General features: G+C 41.6%; 1 protein-coding gene across 2 annotated transcripts in view; it reads right to left on the bottom strand.

The window, feature by feature from the left end:
• The window catches only part of LOC118391635 (AF4/FMR2 family member 1-like), a 72,703-nt gene extending 66,889 nt beyond the window's left edge, over window positions 1–5,814 (bottom strand). Inside the window, exon 1 of one of the 2 annotated variants that reach the window (XM_052458567.1) lies at window positions 5,600–5,814. In XM_052458567.1, the coding sequence (XP_052314527.1) occupies window positions 5,600–5,616 (17 nt within the window). In that variant the 5' untranslated portion in view covers window positions 5,617–5,814. The remainder of the gene's footprint in view (window positions 1–5,599) is intronic. The other variant, XM_052458566.1, reaches the window with a different exon arrangement.
• Window positions 5,815–14,814: the final 9,000 nt, after the last annotated feature.

Here is a 14,814-nt window from a genome sequence, read left to right as displayed (position 1 = left end):
AATAAAAATAAAAAAAATACTTAGCAGGACAGAGAAATGTTTCAATTCACACCCTTACCAAGAGAACATCCCTGGTCGTCCCTACTGTCTTTGATCTGGCGGACTCACTAAACAAATGCTTTATTGGTCAATTCTGTCTGAGTGTTGGAGTGTGCCCCTGGATATGCATGTAAAAAATAACATTAAAAGACACCTTAATATAGTATTCAGACCCTTTGCGATGAGACTCGAAATTGAGCTCATGTGCATCCTATTCCCATTGATCATTTATTTTTATTTATTGAAACCTTTATTTAACTGGGCAAGTCAGTTAAGAACAAACTCTTATTTACAATGGACTGCCTACCACGGCCATACCCGGACGATGCTGGGCCAATTGTATGCCGCCCTATGGGACTCTCAATCACGGCTGGATGTGATACAGCCTGGATTCGAACCAGGGACTGTAGTGTACTGAGATGCATGCCTTAGACTGCTGCGCCACTCGGGAGCCCATCATCCTTGAGATGTTTCCACAACTTGGTTAGAGTTCACCTGTGGTAAATTCAATTGATTGGACATGATTTGGTGAGGTCCCAGAGCTGACAGTGCATGTCAGAGCAAAAACCAAGCCATGAGGTTGAAGGAATTGTCCGTAGATCTCATACACAAGATTGTGTCAAGGCACAGATCTGGGGAAGGGTACCAAAACATTTTTGCAGCATATAAGATCCCCATTGACTCATCACATACAGTGCATTCGGAACGTTCAGACCCCTTGACTTTTTCTACATTTTGGTTACGTTATTATTATTATTATTACAAAATTGATTAAATAGTTTTTTCCCTCTCACCAATCTACACACAATACCCCATAATGACAAAGCATAAAACAGTTTAGGAAAAAAGAATAATAATAATGTTTTATTATATCATCATCATATCACATTTACATAAGTATTCAGACCTTTTGCTTAGTACTTTGTTGAAGCACCTTTGGCAGCGAATACAGCCTTGAGACTTATTGGGTATGACGCTACAAGCTGGTCACAAGCAGTTTTTTGCGAGTTTCTCCCAATCTTCTCTGTAGATCCTCTCAAGCTCTGTCAGGTTGGATGAGAGCGTCAATGCACAGCTACTATCAGGTCTCTCCAGAAACGTTAGATCGGGTTCAAGTCCGGGCTCTGGCTGGGCCACTTGAGGACATTCAGAGACTTGTCCCAAAGCAACTCCTGCATTGTCTTGGCTGTTTGCTTAGGGTTGTTGATCTGTTGGAAGGTGAACCGTCACCCCAGTCTGAGAACCTGCTCCAGAATGCACAGGAATTCAAAGATCTCTGTACTTTGCTCCATTGATCTTTCCCTTGATCCTGACTAATCTCCCAGTCCCTGCCGATGAATAACCTCCCCACAGCATGATGCTGCCACCACCACCATGCTTCACTGTAGGGACGGTGCCAGGTTTCCTCCAGACGTGACACTTGGCATTCAGTCCAAAGAGTTCAATCTTGGTTTCATCAGACCAGATAATCTGGTTTCTTATGGTCAGAGTCCTTTAGGCCAACTCCAATCAGGCTGTCATGTGCCTTTAACTGAGGAGTGGCTACCGTCTGGCCACTCTACCATAAAAGCCTAATTGGTGGAGTGCCACAGAGATGGGAGAACCTTCCAGAAGGACAACCATCTCCACAGAGGAACTCTGAAGCGCTGTCAGTGACCATCAGGTTCTTGGTCACCTCCCCGACAAAGGCTCTTCTCCCCCGATTGCTCTGTTTGGTTGGGCAGCCAGCTCTAGGAAGAGTCTTGGTGGTTCCAAACTTCTTCCATTTAAGAATGATGGAGGCCACTGTGTTCTTGGGGACCTTCAATGCTGCAGAACTTTTTTTTGCACCTTCCCCAGATCTGTGCCTCAACACAATCCCTTCTCGGAGCTCTACGGACAATTCCATCGACCCCATGGCGTTGTTTCTGCTCCGACATGCACTGTCAACTGTGGGACCTTATAAATACAGGGGTGTTCCTTTCCAAATCATGTCCAATCAATTGAATTTACCACAGGCGGACTCCAATCAAGTTGTAGAAACATCAAAACATGAATAAAAACAGGATGCACCGGAGCTCAATTTCGAGTCTCATAGCAAAGGATCTTAATACATATGTAAACAACATAAATAAATCAAATGTTTTACTGTTTTTGCTTTGTCATTATGGGGTATTGTGTGTAGATTTGAGGAAAAACATTTATTTAATCAATTTTAGAATAAGGCTGTAATGTAACAAAATACGGGGGGGTCTGAATAGTTTCCGAATGCACTGTACACTGCTGCTACCCATCTGTCACTTTATTTAGAGGAATACCTGTATGTATACTGAACAAAAATAAAATGCAGCATGTAAAGTGTTGGTCCCATGTTTTATGAGCTGAATAAAAAGTCTGAATGTATTTTTTTTAATGGTGGTTTTGAAGCAGTGGCTTCTTGCTTGCTGAGCGGCCTTTCAGGTTATGTCGATATGGGACATGTTTTACTGTGGATATAGATACTTTTGTACCGGTTTCCTCCAGCATCTTCACAAGGTCCTTTGCTGTTGTTCTGGGATTGATTTGCACTTTTCGCACCAAAGTACGTTCATCTCTAGGGGACTGAACGAGTCTCCTTCCTGAGCGGTATGACGGCTGCGTGGTCCCGTGGTGTTTATACTTGCGTACTATTGTTTTGTGGAGTGGTTGAAAAACAAGTTTAATGATTCCAACCTATGTGTATGTAAACTTCCAACGTCAACTGTATATAGCCAAATTGTCATTATTCAGTACTGGTACTGATTCCTTTCTCGCTGCATTGTGGGTAAGGACCTGTAAGTTAGCATTTCACTCTTAGTCTACACCTGTTGTTTACAAAGCATGTGATGAATACAATTTGATTATTATCTTTCAAATCTTGGCATGTTTTCAAACCATTATGGTCCATGATATGGGCTCCTGAGTGGCGCAGTGGTCTAAGGCACTGCATCTCAGTGCTAGAGGCGTCACTACAGACATCCTGGTTTCAGTCCAGGTTGTATCACAACCAGCAGTGATTGGGAGTCCCATAGGGCGGCGCACAATTGGCCCAGCGTGGCCCGGGTTAGGTTTTGGCCGGGTTAGGCTGTCATTGTAAAATAAGAATTGTATTCTTAACTGACTTGCCTAGCTTAATAAAAAAAATCAGCAAGGGTACGCAAGGCATTATTGTGAAGTATTGGAGTACGGGCATGCCATTTTGATTCCCATGTGATGCTATTTACAGGTGTAAATCATGTACAGCCACTGTAGAAAAGCTGCCTGCCACAGTGGTGGTCTGATGCACACTAACCCCTAGGAGTCCCCTTAAAACTGATTATCACCCCCCACACCCAAAATCTCATCTCCTCTCTCTTACATGAAGGCACAAGAACACACCAGACTGATAAGGACGAGAAGGATCATTCATGCAGCTAGGCCTACTTCTAAATCCAGCCATCCCATAATGTAGCCTGTGTAGTGTCTGGCTTTTCAGAAGGGATGCAAGAATGAGCCTTTATCCAAAATGTAGGCCTATATCACAACCATGTCTGCATGACATCATTCAAATACAAACTGCATACTATAACATAACGTAGGCCTTGCCGAGACCTACAGGCAAAACGTTGGCAGGCGCCTGCACAGAAATTCCTTCGAACCACAAAAGTCGGCTGATGGCAGGCTTTTAAGTTTTATAAGAGGCGCAGGGCTGTCTGTAGTTAGCAAAGTAGAAGCAACACGCAGCATACTAGCCTCCACTAAAGAGAAGGGCTGTGTGATGAGTGGGGGAGGGGGAAAGACAGAGAGACTCCTTCCCCTGCAGTGGGCAAAGGTCAACATGTGGTTCACCCTGTATCATTACTTACAATCCACTGACTAGTATACATAGGAGGTGAAAAGATATTCAGCCACTGATGGTAAACAAAGGAAGTTTGTCTCAGTAAAAAGATGGCTTTTAAATTAGCCAACCATCTTTATTGGTAACCAAGGTGCAACAGCATTTATTTTTCTCTAGTCTAGATTTAAAATCAAACTATTTGTCACACGCACCAAGGATAAGTGTAGAATTTACAGTGAAATGCTTAGAGGGTGATTTGAAGAGACTACAGAGTTGATACCTAAGCCCAAATAGCTACATTCTTCAAAAACAAATGGGTCAATTTCTCCTGTGCTACACCTTTAAGGTTTAGCTTCATGAGGACAGTTTATCCCTCCACATCAGCTGGTGCAATGGTTTCTCCCAGTAGTAGACAAGGGTAGGGTTCAATGCTATACAAAGGCAGTAGACGGAATTAACTTTCATCAACCCAAACACAGGTGTGTGTCTGCGATGCTGCTGCATGCATGGGATGTGTGAACCTGTACTCAATATAAGGATGTGATAGCAGGGTACTGTGGGCATAATTAACTTGTATTATTTTCCTTATTAGGCTAATCAATCAATCTATATCTAGGACTATTATGGCTTTACGCAGAGACAGACACTATGGATAGTTTTTAGACAAGGGACTATCAGCAACTATTGATGGTTTCGTCAATAACTATTCATTTCAAACCTGATAATGTTGTTGAGTAGCTAAACATATTGATATCAAAAAAAGGTACAATGGATGGAGACATGGTAAACTGGCATTCCTTCCTTCCCCCGCGTTTAGGGAAATTGGATTTATTTGCTAAACAAACAAGTTTCGATTTGAGACCTCTAAAAAAGGCAATCAGCTGTTCATGCGCGGTGGTTAGCTATTCGCCATATTCAATCCTGCTGGTTAGCAAGTAAAAATGTATAACAAGGAATGATTGAAAGTACACTAGTAGCTAGTTCTTCTGTACGAAATTAAACTACGGTTAACGTTACCTATCAGGATCAGGTTTAAAACGCAAAATCTAGTTACAAAAACAGCATGCTAGATAAGAGCTAGTTAGGCATCTCACTAACACTGCCAGGCTGGAGTGAAAGATCAAACTTCTGACATGACAATTAAATATCTAGTAGCTAAATTCGTGAGTAACGTTTGCTAAGGAACGTTAGCTAGTTAAACTCGCAGGGCCACATTACATAATGGCCAGTTATTTTGTTATCCAAATTATTGTTAGCTAGCAAACGAAATATATATATATATATATAGACTAATAAAAAAAAAGACGGATTGTTATTTAAATGAGCTAACTAAAATGTTAGCCGGTGGTGAGGTCGTGCGCTAGCTCCTAAATCTAAAAATACACTGACATCGTCGATCAGCTGGTTAGCAGTGGCACCAGGTTGCTAGCTAAATCACACACACCACAGCTGTGGCAGTGAGCAGGCTAGTTCCAGCTGATTCCACCTCCTTCGGCTACGCTAGCTAGCCGCGTTACCAATTCAGGTTGTTTATTTTATTTTATTACGCTTTAAAAAAAAAAAAAAAAGCTAATAACTTCGCCAAAACTCCGTTTAAAAACACGCTTCTAGCGATATCCAAAACACGTAGTTATCAAAGTAACGAGTCGAACTCAACTTTTTTGGAACGACTTAGCGTCTTTTTCGCTAGCTATGGTCAAATGGATTTGAGATAGTTCGTAGGTTTAGCTAACGTTCTCTGCTTACCTTGAACGAGCTGCCATGGTGCGCCTCAACAAAAAAAAACAAATTGTAAATTGCTTGCCATGTGTTTCTGACAATCCGTGATTGGATAATCTCTCTTCCCCCCTCCCCTCTCCCTTCTTTGATTACATTGTTTACCAGTCAAATGTCATCGAAATTTTGATATAAATGAACTGTCACTAACTGTTCTTTCATAGTTCTCTGCTAGTAACTGTGCATATGGATCCTGGTCTCGGGGCATACTGGGTTGTTCTATTTCATGCAGTCATCCGGGGGGGGACACACAGTGGAGCGAGATACGATGGCTTTTGTACTTAAACAGAAAAGCAACCTGCAATAAACAAAAAACGACTGTTCATTTGTTCTACTTATTTCCAAATTGTATTTCTGTTGTATATTATAGAATGTGTTTTCTTTCTCGCGTTTTTCAATTGTCAACTTTAAAGTTAAAGTTTGCACAGTTCCCCCTTGCACGTAGGGAAATGGTACAGCCACACCATTCCTATTATGGACATGTTATTCTTCTCTCTGAATCACCACCTTAAACTATTGCCAGGGATAGCAATTTATTTTATCTCTGAACTGAGAACTACACATACCATTAGACAGCACAGGCTACTTACTGCTGGATACAGAATTATATTGAAAGAGTTCATATTAATTTCCACAATTAAATTAAAATGACTGATATATTTTATGATTATGTGGATATTTAAAGTATGCCTTCCTATAAATTAATCTAAGTTATTGATAAATGTGAAGAATATAACTGATAATGGCATCCCATAGATACTGAACAACATTCCAATAGTAGTTAAAATATATATATATATATTTTCGTGGAGACACTCATTGAATTGAATATAGTGATATGAAAAACTAAGTTCAAATCAAATTGTATTTGTCACATACACATAGTTAGCAGATGTTAATGCGAGTGTAGCGAAATGCTTGTGCTTCTAGTTCCGACAATGCAGTAATAATCAACAAGTAATCTAACCTAACAATTCCAAAACTACTACCTTATACACACAAGTGTAAAGGGATAAAGAATATGTACATAAAGATATATGAATGAGTGATGGTACAGAACGGCATAGGCAAGATGCAGTAGATGGTATCGAGTGCAGTATATACATATGAGATGAGTAATGTAGGTTATGTAAACATGAAAGTGGCATAGTTTAAAGTGGCTAGTGATACATGTATTACATAAAGATGGCAAGATGCAGTAGATGATATAGAGTACAGTATATACATATACATATGAGATGAGTAATGTAGGGTATGTAAACATTATGTTAAGTGGCATTGTTTAAAGTGGCTAGTGATGCATTTTTTACATCAATTTCCATTATTAAAGTGAGCTGAAGTTGAGTCAGTATGTTGGCAGCAGCCACTCAATGTTTGTGGTGGCTGTTTAACAGTCTGATGACCTTGAGATAGAAGCTGTTTTTCAGTCTCTCGGGCCCTGCTTTGGTGCACCTGTACTGACCTCGCCTTCTGGATGATAGCGGGGTGAACAGGCAGTGGCTCGGGTGGTTGTTGTCCTTGATGATCTTTATGGCCTTCCTGTGACATCGGGTGGTGTAGGTGTCCTGGAGGGCAGGTAGTTTGCCAAGTTCAATGGAGCCTTAATGGGTAGGCCTATAATTCATACCATGTCGCAGGAGAGAACAACTGCCAACTCACAATGAAGCCAAGGAAGATAAAAGGCCAATCGCAGTACTGCAGAAAACAGGATCACCATTATAGACCAGCGTGCACAACTACGGGGTCATTTTAGATTGTTTTTTACATTTACAATTTTAGCCATTTAGCAGTGCGCTCTTATCCACAGCAACTTACAGGAGCAATTAGTGTTAAGTGCTTTCCCGGAGGCGGCAGGGTAGCCTAGTGGTTAGAGTGTTGGACTAGTAACTGGAAGGTTGCAAGTTCAACCCCCTGAGCTGACAAGGTACAAATCTGTCGTTCTGCTCCTGAACAGGCAGTGAACTCACTGTTCCTAGGCTGTCATTGAAAATAAGAATTTGTTCTTAACTGACTTGCCTGGTTAAATAAAGGTAAAATATTTTTTTAAATCCACCTCCCCACTCCACTTGAAGCTCAGAATAAGACCAAATTATATTTTCTTACTGCACTAGGTCAGTGTTGATAATAATGGAGAAGGCATATCCTATGTTTATTACTCTAATCATGTTAATATAATGTATGTAAATCAAGAGTGTAAAGCATTATTATAATTTTAATACAATCTAAAAATCTATGTTGTAAATCATCTTAATTGTTGTGGTATTGTGCCAATAGATAACTGCACGCAAGGGAGTTTGATTATTCATTCGTTCTATTCACACAATCATGCTGAGTTGAAAAATAAAATAACTGATCAGACTGTTGTACTTGATGTTACAGAGTTAATTTGTCACTTGGCTCTAAACCTTTGAAAGTAAGTCTTAAAAAAAAAAACACATACTAGATTTGTATCAGTTATTCCACAATTACCAGTTCACCACAGCTGGGAGAGGGAGCTTCACTAAATGTACTGTATGTTCAAATGTCATGTATGAACTCACTGTATTGTTTCTGTAACTACCATGGACATATTGTTTCTGTAACTGTCCCCAATATTGTGATTGGGGACAGTAAATCCTCATTGCTCAGGTAAGAAATCATTTGAAAGGGAACTGTACTGTGTGCTGTATTAGCCTGATGTGATTTTTTATTTTTATTTTACCTTTATTTAACCAGGCAAGTCAGTTAAGAACAAATTCTTATTTTCAATAACGGCCTAGGAACAGTGGGTTAATTGCCTGTTCAGGGGCAGAACGACAGATTTGTACCTTGTCAGCTCGGGGATTTTAACTTGCAACCTTTCGGTTACTAGTCCAACGCTCTAACCACTACCCTGCCGCCTCTACACTCTAACCACTAGGCTACCCTGCCGCCTCTACACTCTAACCACTAGATTCTACTGGATGTCTCCAGCTGGCAACACGTGCACCGCTTTTTTCATAGCTAGGGCTGTTGTGGTCATGTGATCAGGTCAGGCTTCTATGTTGAAAAGCTCTTAAGCCCTGTTTCTCCTCACCTCCCCATGGTGGAGACACAGAAATCCCCAGGTCTCTAGAGCTAGAGCCAGTAGGCTACATAAGGGCATGGCTCTGTAGTGTAGTGGCAGCCTGACCCACACAGAGACAGACGTAGATAGACAGACCAGACTGTAGTAGTCGATTCTATCTATCACCCTAACAGATCTATTGGAGCCAGAGACCGAACACACATCCAACCTGTCCGTTGAGAGAAGCTGTGCCACTACTGTATCACTGAGCGGACCAGCAGCCATTAAAATAATCACTGGGTCATTGGCCAGCCAGCTGCTCTTTTTTTGGTTTTGAATTGTTAGATGCAACAGAATGTTGTGTCAAATTGTTTTATTGCAGTTATTTGGGTTAAACTACACTGAACAAAAATATCAACGCAACATGTAAAGTGCTGGTCCCATGTTTCATGAGCTGAAATAAAAAAATCCCAGAAATGTTCCATAGGCACAAAAAACATATTTACATCCCTGGTATTGAGCGTTTATCCTTTGCCAAGATAATCCATCCACATGACAGGTGTGGCATATCAAGAAGCTGATTAAACAGCATGATCATTACACAGGGGCACCTTGTGCTGGGGGCAATAAAAGGCCACTCTAAAATGTGACGTTTTGTCACTCAACACAATGCCACAGATGTCTCCAGTTTTGAGGAAGTGTGTAATTGACATGCTGACTGCAGAATGTCCACCAGAGCATTGAATGTTAATTTCTCTGCCATAAACTACCTCCAACGTCGTTTTAGGGAATTTCGCAGTACGTCCATCTGGCTCAGTAGACCACGTTTAAGGCATCATTTGGGCGAGCAGTTTGCCGATGTCAACGTTGTGAACAGAGTGCCCCATGGTGGCGGTGGGGTTATGGTATGGGTCAGGCATAAGCTATTGATAATGAACACAATTGTATTCTAGCAATGGTAATTTGAATCCATAGAGATCCTATGACAAGATCCTGAGGCCCATTGTCATGCCATTCATCCACCGCCATCACCTCATGTTTCAGCATGATAATGCACGACCCCATGTCGCAAGGATCTGTACACAATTCCTGCAAGCTGAAAATATCCCAGTTCTTCCATGGCCTGCATACTCATCAGACATTTCACCCGTTGAGCATGTTTGGGATGCTCTGGATTGACGTGTAAGTCAGCGTGTTCCAGTTCCCGCCAATATCCAGCAACTTTTTACAAATCAAATCAAATACTATTTGTCACATGCCCCGAATATAACAGGTGTAGATGCTTACTCACAAGGCCTGAACCAACAATGCAGTTTTAAGAAAAACAAGTGCTAAGTAAAAAATAGATAAGTAAAAAAATCCCAAAATCCAAAAATCCTAAAATAATTAAAGAGCAGTAAAATAACAGTAGCGAGACTATATACAGGGGGTACTGGTACAGAGTCAATGTGGAAGATATACACAGGTGGTACTGGTACAGAGTCAATGTGGAAGACATACACAGGTGGTACTGGTACAGAGCCAATGTGGAAGATATACACAGGTGGTACTGGTACAGAGCCAATGTGCGGGAGAACAGGTTAGTTGAGGTAATTGAGGTAATATGTACATGTAGGTATGTAGGTATGTAGTTTGTGGCTGCTTTGCGTGATTTATTGTTGTCTCTACCTTCTTGCCATTTGTGCAGTTGTCTGAGCCCAATAATGTGTTGTCCCATGGTTTGTGCTGCTACCATGTTGTGCTGCTGCCATGTTGTGTAGCTACCATGTTGTTGTCATGTTGTGTTGCTACCAATGCTGTGTTCATGTGTTTGTCACGTTCTGACCATAGTTCTTTTGTATTTTCTTTGTTTTAGTGTGGTCAGGGCGTGAGTTGGGTGGGCAGTCTATGTTTTCTGTTTCTATGTGGGGTTTCTTGTTTGGCCTGATATGGTTCTCAATCAGAGGCAGGTGTTAGTCATTGTCTCTGATTGGGAACCATATTTAGGTAGCCTGTTTTCTGTTGTGGTTTGTGGGTGGTTGTTTTTTTTCAGTCTTTGTGTGGCTGCACCAGATAGAACTGTTTCGGTTGGCACTGTTGTTGTTGTTGTTGTTGTTGTTGTTGTTGTTGTTGTTGTTGTTGTTGTTGTTGTTGTTGTTGTTGTTGTTGTTGTTGTTGTTGTTGTTGTTGTTTTGTAATTTGAAGTGTTCCGTTTTTGGATTATTATTAAATCAAGATGAACACTAACTACGCTGCGCTTTGGTCCTCTCCTTCTGCCACCGACGACAACCGTTGCTGTCTTGCTATGTCGTTGTCTTTAGGTCTCTCTTTATGTAGTGCTGTGTTGTCTCTCTTGTCGTGATCTGTGTTTTGTCCTATATTTTCATTATTTTTTAAAATTTAAATCCCAGCCTCTGTCCACGCAGGAGGTGTTTTGCCTTTTGGTAGGCCATCATAGTAAATAATTGGTTAGTTAAATGTTGTTGTTTTTTAAGAAAAAAAAACAGTTAAAGTGACTATGCATAGATAATAAACAGACGGTGGCAGAAACATTATGTACAAAATAAGTTACAAATAAACTGAAAAAAACACACAATAGCACAATTGGTTAGGAGACCGTAAACCGGCAGCCATCTCCTCTGGCACCAGTCATTGAAGAGTGGGACAACATTCCACAGGCCACAATCAACAGCCTGATCAACTCTGTGTGAAGGAGATGTGTCGCACTGCATGAGGCAAATGGTGGTCTCACCAGATACTGACTGGTTTTCCAATCCACACCCCTACTTTTTATTAAGGTACTGTATCTGTGACCAACATATGCATATTTGTATTCCCAGTCATATGAAATCCATAGATTAGGGCCTAATGAATTTATTTAAATGAACTGATTTCCTTATATGAATAGTAACTCCAGTAAAATCTTTGAAATGGTCACATATTCTGTTAATATTTTTCCTCAGTATAGTTTAATGATTTCGTATGTCCCTTTAATTCCGTGCTGCTACTCCAGTTTCAACTGTTCTGCCTTATTATTATTCGACCATGCTGGTCATTTATGAACATTTGAACATCTTGGCCATGTTCTGTTATAATCTCCACCCGGCACAGCCAGAAGAGGACTGGCCACCCCACACAGCCTGGTTCCTCTCTTGGTTTCTTCCTAGGTTTTGGCCTTTCTAGGGAGTTTTTCCTAGCCACCGTGCTTCTACACCTGCATTGCTTGCTGTTTGGGGTTTTAGGCTGGGTTTCTGTACAGCACTTTGAGATATCAGCTGATGTACGAAGGGCTATATGAATAAATTTGATTTGATTTGATTTGAATTAACCAGAAGGTATAAGGCAAATGTGTAGTTTCAATATGACTCAAAAACTATAATCCTTTAGGTTTAGGATAAAGAAGAAAAACACTTTTACTACACTTGAAATCCCTGAAGCTAATTTTCTAAACCCACACAGTGTAATTTCAGCAGTGGAGGCTGGTGGGAGGAATTATAGGAGGACATGCTGATTAGAATGGAATAAATAAAAACCACATGTGTTTGACTCCGTTCCATTAATTCCATTCCAGCCATTACAATGAACCCGTCCTCCGATTGCTCCTCCCACAAGCCTCCACTGAATTTGAGTCTGTGTTGTGGGGTAGCTAGTCATGTGTCCTGTTGCGCATCTGTAAACTTCATGTGTGATGTGAACTCCCCCTGCTTAACTGTGACTCTAGTCTTATTGTTTATCCCACACTGCGGAGAGAGAGAGGGACACCTGCCCACTGTGACTGAGACAAAATTAAGAAAGTTCTTGACTATATACAGACTCAGTGAGCATTGCTATTGAGAGAGGCTGCCATAGGCAGACTTGGCTCTCACGGGAAGACAGGCTATGTGCACACTGCCCACAAAATGAGGTGGAAACTGTGCTGCACTCCCTAACCTCCTGCCAAATGTACTACTATATAAGATACAGATATTTCCCACAGACAGACCCATAAATATTTTGGGAAAAAAAGTCAAACATTGATACACTCCCATATATGTTAGGTGAAATACCCCAATGTGCAATCACAGCAGCAAGATGTGTGGCCTATTGCCATGAGGAAAGGGCAACCAGTGGAGTACACACAATATCGTAAATACCTATCTTCCCCTACTATTCGTACTACAACTATTAGCACATTACTAAAACACTGTAGATAGCTGCTATTATAACACTTGATGTCTTTATCATTTTCAAACCTGTTTGCTGTTTAATCTCTAACAGTTTGTTGTTGAACTTGTCTTTGTTTCTTCTCACTTGTGTTCATTGTTTATTTCACTTGCTTTGGCAACACGTTTCCCATGCCAATAAAGCCCCTTTTAATTTAATTGAAAGAGGGAGAGAGAGGGACCCCACTACACAGTCAGGGGGCCAGAGAGAGAGAGAGAGAGAGAGAGAGAGAGAGAGAGAGAGAGCTATTTCACTTGCTTTGTCAATGTAAACACGTTTCCCATGCCAATAAAGCCCCTTTTAATTGAATTGAAAGGGGCCACTTCACAGTCAGGGGCCAGAGAGAGAGAGAGAGAGAGAGAGAGAGAGAGAGAGAGAGCTATTTCACTTGCTTTGTCAATGTAAACACGTTTCCCATGCCAATAAAGCCCATTTTAATTGAATTGAAAGAGGGAGAGAGAGAGAGACCCCACTTCACAGTCAGGGGGCCAGAGAGAGAGAGAGAGAGAGAGAGAGAGAGAGAGAGCTATTTCACTTGCTTTGGCAATGTAAACATGTTTACCATGCCAATAAAGCCCATTTTAATTGAATTGAAAGAGGGAGAGAGAGAGAGACCCCACTTCACAGTCAGGGGGCCAGAGAGAGAGAGAGAGAGAGAGAGAGAGAGAGCTATTTCACTTGCTTTGGCAATGTAAACATGTTTACCATGCCAATAAAGCCCATTTTAATTGAATTGAATTGATTTGAAAGGGAGATAGAGAGAGGGAGATAGAGAGAGAGAGAGCGAGAGAGACAGAGAGACCCCACTTCACAGTTAGGGGGCCAGAGAGGGAGAGAGATAGAAAAAGAGAGCTATTTCACTTGATTTGGCAATGTAAATATATGTTTCCCATGCCAATAAAACACTTTGTTTTCCAAAGGAAGCTGGCCCTGTGCCACAGCCGGAATCATTGCTTTAGTGTCTCATGGAGGAGCTTTAACGCAAATCAGCATGACAACCCTGGAATGGAATGCAAAGCTTTTTTTGTTTCACAGGGAGATAATGTTAAATGGTAGCTATAAATGCAACTGATTCCCATGTGTTTTTTGAAGTCTTAAAATGTGGAATGTTCAGTTTTGGGGATGAGCCCTAGATTTAGATGTATATCTTGTTCAGCCTGTAAATGAGATCTGATGCTTATTGTGTGCTATACATGTGGCTATATGTCACATAGGAATTATATGGTTAGATGTAAAGATGCCTGGATAGAAATGTGATCCTGAGTGTGTTTAGACATCAGGACAAAAACACTGGGCTGGAATAAAACCAATCAAATGTGTGCCTCTCCCTCTGTGCATTGCTACTGGATGGCATTGGGCCAAGGCTCTTCAGGCAAGCAAATAATGTCTGTGAGCTGTGCAGCCAGCCCTTAATACGCCCAGAACGAAGTCTGCCTGCCTAAGAAAGGTCAGTCACTGGACACGCTCTCTCTCTCTCTCTCTCTCTCTCTCTCTCTCTCTCTCTCTCTCTCTCTCTCTCTCTCTCTCTCTCTCTCTCTCTCTCTCTCTCTCTCTCTCTCTCTCTCTCTCTCTCTCTCTCTCTCTCTCCCTCCCTCTCTTTCTCTCCGTAGGGCTGTCTGGCAGGCTGCCAAGAGCCAGAGCAGATAGAAATCCTCTGTGTCCTAAATGGCACCCTAGTTCACTACTTTTCCCCAGTTTGCTATATGGACCCTGGTCAAAAGTAGTGCACATTTTGGACGGAACTCCCACTCACCTCACAGGCTGGGCTGTGTTAGGGCCTTACCTCCCGCTCTGCTGTTATGCTGCTGTGCTCTGGCTGAGGGATTACATACAGTACTGCTGCCAGGAACTATTTATCCGGAGAAGTGTTGGAATACGCAGGTCGCTCAGGGGTGGGAGGGTGCCTCGTTCGAAGTGTGTCACAAATAGGCTGTAACTTATTGGCTGTGGGGCGGTGGAGCTTCGTCAATCCTGACAT

This window comes from Oncorhynchus keta, chromosome 12, assembly GCF_023373465.1.
Source record: "Oncorhynchus keta strain PuntledgeMale-10-30-2019 chromosome 12, Oket_V2, whole genome shotgun sequence".
NCBI classification, from domain to species: domain Eukaryota; kingdom Metazoa; phylum Chordata; class Actinopteri; order Salmoniformes; family Salmonidae; genus Oncorhynchus; species Oncorhynchus keta.
Note: the sequence above shows the minus strand (reverse complement) of the source record. Positions and strands in the feature narration are given on the sequence as shown.